General features: G+C 32.2%; 1 protein-coding gene across 1 annotated transcript in view; it reads right to left on the bottom strand.

Moving 5' to 3' along the window:
- Window positions 1-5,198: 5,198 nt before the first annotated feature.
- LOC108770641 (uncharacterized) overlaps window positions 5,199-6,912 on the bottom strand; it is a 2,592-nt gene continuing 878 nt past the window's right edge. The window contains exon 2 of the mRNA XM_018522316.1: window positions 5,199-5,799. Coding sequence (XP_018377818.1) covers window positions 5,296-5,799 — 504 coding nt within the window. The 3' untranslated portion in view covers window positions 5,199-5,295. The remainder of the gene's footprint in view (window positions 5,800-6,912) is intronic.

Below are 6,912 nucleotides of genomic sequence, written 5' to 3'. Positions count from 1 at the left end.
AGGTACAAAAGAAAGTCATTTCTCCATCGAATTGTGACTGGCGATGAAAAGTGAATATATTTTGAGAATCCTAAGCGTAAAAGATCATGGGTAACTCCAGGCGAACCATCGACATCGACTGCGACGCCAAATCGATATGGACGGAAGACAATGCTCTGTGTTTGGTGGGATCAGAAAGGTGTAATCTATTATGAGCTGCTAAAACCTGGCGAAACTATTAATACTGAACGCTACCGACAACAAATGATCAATTTGAATCAAGCTTTGCGTGAAAAACGACCGGAATATCAAAAAAGGCAACACAAAGTGATTTTACTTCATGATAATCCACCATCACACATAGCAAAACTGGTCAAGGAAACGATTGAGGCGTTTGGTTGGGAAATACTTTCGCATGTGGCTTACTCACCAGACTTTGCTCCGTCCGATTACTACTTATTTGTATCGATGAGACACGCACTTGCTCAGTAGCGCTTTACTTCTTACGAAGATGTACGAAAATGGCTAGATAACTAGTTTGGCTTAAAAGAGCAACAATTTTTTTGGCGTGGCATCCACAAATTGTCAGACAGGTGGGAAAAATGTATAGCTAGCGATGGGCAATACTTCGAGTAAAATATTTTTTATCATTTTCATGCATTAAACATGTATTTTCTATTAAAAAATTCCGGTTTCATATTTACATACCTGGTATGTATATGAGATTTAATATATAGCATTTAACATCCAGCTTGACCCTTTCTTGTTTATTTATTAATTTATTTGAATCGAGGAGCCTTGTTATATTTTTAAATATTGTTATAAAATTGTTACCTCGATCCTCAAGCTAATAAATAACTGTAACTAAATTATATTTTTTTCTGTAATAACTTCTTTTTTCCATAATTTTTTTCTATATTTGGTATTATCACAAGCCATATTTTTACTTAAAATACCGAAAAACATTGCACTAATAGAATATAGAAAAAATACAAACTTTATACATAAAAGAAAAATTAATGTTATTCAAACATGGATTAAAAAATTTATTTTTTGTAGTTAGGGTAATGAACATAATATATAGGTAATGAATATAATATAGTATGTAGTAGTAGTGTGTGTGTGCGCGCGCGCGCGCGCGCGTGTGTGTGTGTGTCCTATAATATATTATAGTATGTAGTAATGTTATGCAATGTAGGAGGTAATGTTATGTAATATAAAAAGTTATGCAAATAAAGATTATATTATGCAAATAAAATGTTGTCTTATATATAATATTATGCACTATTTTTATTAAGTATATTTCAGGTATTATATTCATATTTATTATATTGTATTAATGAGAATGCAAATACTAAATAAAATCATACAATGAAAATACTATTTTATGAATAATATTTATTGTAATGTTTTAGTTATTTCTTTGAATATAATAAATTTAAATACCATTTTTGAAAAATATTTTAAGTTTATTCCAATGTACAAGTTTTGTAATCTGTAAATAGATCACAAAACTCTTAATAAATATATTTAAGTACTTCAGATCACTGAGAGGATTACGGTCAATATTTCCAAACGGTTTCAACGATTTTCATAACTTTTTGGTAATATTTCAAGAAGATTGCAGATTCTTTCTGTAATATATTAGTAACCTTTCAACAAGATTTCATGTGCAACAATCGCAGACATTTTACTATTCCAGAGCTCTCAGAAATGTTGCAGACACATTTCGCAACTTTTATGGAATGTTTCACTTTTCAATTGAAATATTTCTGAAAACTTTCGGTGCTGTATGAGTATTGAGATCCCATAATCGTGGTCTGGAAAATCTCGACGGTTCGCGTAAAGATATATACGGCCGGTCTCGCGCTGACACGTCGCTGGATGTGTATTAGCGCGAAATACTATTGTATCCCCTGATTTCTTTAAAAAAAGATCCTCTTGTATCTCCTGATTTCTTTAAAAAAAGATCCTCTTGTTTTTTTATTTCAATTAAATGAAAAATATCATACTGCATGCGATTCAATTAAAGTACCATTGGTTAAAGAGATTTACAATTTACAAAATATTTATATCAGTATATTTTAATTAAATTTAGTTTGTATATATATTTACTAGTAATAATAAATGTTTATTTTTGATCTTTACTTTCTTTCAAATTTTAATAAATACAATAGTAAGTACTGATGGTAATTACTGAATTTATGTTTTCACTGTAATATATACACAATACAATACAAATTTTTGTTATTTATTTTTGTTTAAAAATGTACGATCGCGATTACTTGCAGGATAGATGAGGAGGGTACACTATTGTTTTACATTGATAATACCAACTTAATATATGAAAATCTTTTAATAATAAGAAAGGCTAATGTATGATTTATTAAAATTAAATGATAACATTGATTACTAATTTTTAATTATGAATCATAATATTAATATTCTATTATTAGAAAATGCAAGTAATTTAATGTGTTATGCTCAATTATTATCGATAACTTGGCAATGTTGCATTCTGAAAATGAGGTTGGCATTTCTCTCTACTCGAGTTGCACACTAGTAATTGACTAGTGCCACTAATAATTGGCTGGCACGCACGCACGCACGCACGCACGCACGCACGCACGCACGCACGCAGCACGCACGCACGATTGAAACATTTTGATTTTTCGACCTCCTTAAGGCTCAATTCCACAACTCACAGTTAACTCTTAACTGAGGTTCAACTTTCTTCTCCTCTCTTTCCAATTCTAGAATTGGAAAGAGACAATGAATAAGTTGAACCTCGGTTAGGAGTTAATCATGAGTTGTGGAACTGAGGCTAGAAGGATGCTGGAGTGACCGCCGAACTTGATCGAGTCGGTAGTACAGATTTTTTAAATTCCAAATCAAAAAAGTCAATAATAGTGACATCTTTAGTTCATTTCTTACATTATCGTTCTATCTCACTCCAACGCATACATCTGTCCTTATCTAACATATTGCAACGCCATCTCTTGCAAGATCGAACACATACTACTGCTAGATACAATTATGCAATTATTATTGTTTTGTTTACCATTCCGAATCTTCACTCAACATTTGTATACACGTTATTTGCAAATCGATTTAAATATTTTTTTTAAGCTTTTAATCGTTTCATAAACTTAGTATTGTTTGTGCACGTAAAGCGTTGGGTGTTAAACTATCGTTTTGTCCACCTCAACGTTTAAGAGCCGTTCCGTTACAAAATACTTCAACCAGTTTGAGTGATTCAAAATATAAGTATTCGTTTCGTAAATCAAAAGACTCAAGTTCGAATTTCGTCAGGGATAGTTTCTTTTTTTTAAATGAATTATCTTGTTTATTTTGCGCTCTTTTGCAAAAAAAAACGTTTCTTTGCAATAAATAGAGCATTTCGAGACTCCGTTTCGGAAACGCACGTACCGTTAATAGTTTTTGTGTGCGAAAATTTTTTAACCATTTAAAAATGCTTTAATATTGTTTTTGTAGAAAGTATTATCATATCGATATTCTAGAGTTGTTTGAAAGATGTAACGAATAAACAAAACACATATTTTAAGGAAAAAGAAAAGTTGACGAATCTCAAATGAAAAGGACCCCGCACAAAATCATAGGATTTTGGTCCTCGGTGAAATTGGCTGAAATTTTGGTATGTTATAGTTCTTGACTCACTGATCAAAAGTGTTCATAGATACAAAGCTTGAAAATGACTAGTTTTTTTGTTATAGCCGTTTAAAGTTTTATTTTCTTAATGCCCCAAAAGCAAGCTTCTGTAATAAATCAAGAGATTTTAGATAACAATATGCCATCCACTCTCACCACCCTCACTCCCACCAATCCCACCCCCACCCCCACTCCATCTCCACCCCTATTCCCATACACATACGCCCGCGCGCGCATTTTTACTATGTACTTAGATTTTGCTAGATTTTTACGATTTCTCTCACGCGTATCATCTGAAATATGTGAGTCCATTTACCTTTCATATGTGAAGTGCTTGATTATCACGATCCGAATGTTTATTGCGGCATGTGAAGCTCCATGTACAAAAAAATATCGGGTGCTCTCTAAAGTGCGATAGTAACATAGGATAGAAAATTCTTTTCCTCTTCGCTTTGTTTACATTCATATGCAGCAAGGGGACTCACGACAATCAAGTAACTCAAAGGAATGAAACGCCTGTCACGTCCACGTCGTTCATTCCGAATAATTCTGAGAACGGACGAAAAACTAAAATCATAAATGTACCATTGATGCATACACGCACACACATACAAAACTTCGATTTTTATGCACCTTTTTCATATAAAAATGCGCGCGCGGGCGTATGTGTGTGGGAATGGGGATGGGGGTGGAGAGTGGAGATGGGATTGGGAGTGAAGGAGGTGAGAGTGGTTGGCATATTGTTATTTAAAATCTCTTGATTTATTATAGAAACCTGATTTTGAGGCATTAGTAAAATAAAACTTCAAATGGCTACAACAAAAAAACTAGTCATTTTCAGGACATTTGTGCCTATGGACACTTTTGATCAGTGAGTCAAGAACTATAACATACTAAAATTTCAGCCAATTTCACCGAAGGCCAAAATCCTATGATTTTGTGCGGGGTCCTTTGATTCGCCGGAGCGGTCGTTCAAACCTTCAAAAACTTTTAACTCGAAAACAAAACCGCATGTTTATAAACACCGCAAAACATATTTTTTTACTTCAAAAAATTAACAAAAAAATTGGCATAAAAAACTCGATAAATACTTCTGAGGTTCCCCTTATCAGTATACATGTGTTAAATTAATGTGAAAAGATTATACGATGAATAAAATAGTGAGTCATTCTTTACACCTACACTGGGTACTATTATTAATTTTTAATACTGTAATGAACAAATTTTCAATATTTTAAATATTTATTTTTCAATATTTCACAAGTTTATATAATATACATCCGCTGTAGTTAAAAAAATAAAGAAACTAAACTGTTTATGTTTTTTGGGAATTATTAAATATATATATATAACATTTAAATGTTTCAGAAAAGATATGAATACATAACTAATATATTTCTTTATTTACAATTTCATAAATTTTTTTATAAGTAGATGGTATGTATCTCTTGAAACAAACACTAAAAACCGTATAATACATTAAATGTTACACAAATATAATAACACAGTAATGTTATTATATATAAAGGTAATTTCAAAATACCATTTGTGTACATGCAGTATATGCAATACTGTAATGAATAGTGTATGATACACTAGGAATGTAACGTAATGTATGAAAAAACATATATTATATGCTGGTTGTCGTCAAACAGTAATACATGAAATCAATTGCTGACAAAGTTGACTATATTGCAATTGGTCCCCACTAATCCTACGCATTTTTATTCCTTTCGTTTCTCTTTCTTCTGATTCATATACCCTAAGTTCAATTTGTACACCACCTGGATATTCTAAACTAAGTCCACTACCTTTCACTTCTTCTCTTGAAAATATAAAACCTTTTGGTGGCGCTCTTGCATCTATTATTTGTTTAACACGACCTAATATAGTTTCGGAATTTAATCTGCTTGACTCATCAGATAAAGGAACTTCGACTTCGGTAGGTATCGTATTGTGTGGTCTACCGATACCGCGTGTTATACTAGGTCTCAAAGGATCGCACGGTTCTGAAATAATAAAACTCGGAAGAGTGTTGTAATGAGGTAATGTATCTTCGAGTGAATCCGGCGATGGAGACGGAGAAGGCGAGCAACTTATTAACGTCACTTGTCCTCCAAGAACATCTGTCACTGAAATTTGCGGTGGTACCTATAAACAAATATTAAAATTAAAAATTAAACGATTTGAATAAGAATATACGAAATTACAATATATTATAAACTTATACGTTATTATTATTTTTCTAAGAAAAGATTTGTTAATATTTAGTGATAATTATTATCAACATAAAAAAAGAAATGTTGATACTTCATTAAATTAAATTAAATTTAATAAAATATTAAAACTTTTTAATATTTAGACAATAAAAAATTAAAACTTCTTAATATTTAAACAATAAAAAATATTTGAATTAAAACTTTTACAATAAAATTGTATTTAAACATAATATTCAAATAAAATTTTAAAATTTTACACAAATAAAATATTATATTATTCTTTCTATCATTAATTTTACAGTAAATCAACAATTTCTTATGAGATATTATTATATGATATACGGTAATCAAATTTAAATTCAATTAAATCATGATGGTAAGTCAGTGATTACAGTGAGGGACTCGAATTAAATCTTGTTACTGTATATTTAAAGTAAAAAAAATTCTGAAAAAAAGAATAGAACAATAAAAACGAATAAACAAAATCGGGTGGAGTTCCGAAAGGGTGAACCATTCGATTTTATTGTCGATTGGTATACTGCTGTATTTTGGTGTGCTGATTATTGATGATGACAAATATGATCATGAAAATTACCAACAAGAACATTTTTACGGTCATTTACCGCGCAATCTGGCTAAGCGTCACTACTCCAGTAGTATGCTTGCCATTAAGGCCCGTCTACAATACACGGAGTAAAAAGTAAGAGTAAGAAATTGACCAATCACAGTCGAATGTGAGAAGAATAATCGACTGTGATTGGTCAATTTCTTACTCTTACTTCTTACTCCGTGTATTGTAGACGGGCCTTTATGTACTGTCGAGTAGTAAGGACGCTTAAAGGCGCACGACTTCCACTCCACCTCTCTCCCTGCTTAGGGGCGCACGACTTCCACGTGAAGCGACTCCCACCCCATTTTCCTTCCTACTTAGAGGCACACGACTTCCACGCGAAGCGACTTTCATCCCATCTCCCCCCTGCTTAAAGACACATGACTTCCACACGAAGCGACTCCTACCCCATCTCCCCATCTCCCCCCCCCCCCC

Source organism: Trachymyrmex cornetzi, unplaced genomic scaffold (genome assembly GCF_001594075.2).
Source record: "Trachymyrmex cornetzi isolate Tcor2-1 unplaced genomic scaffold, Tcor1.1 scaffold130, whole genome shotgun sequence".
Lineage (NCBI taxonomy): Eukaryota > Metazoa > Arthropoda > Insecta > Hymenoptera > Formicidae > Trachymyrmex > Trachymyrmex cornetzi.
This window is presented reverse-complemented; position numbering and strand designations above follow the sequence as displayed.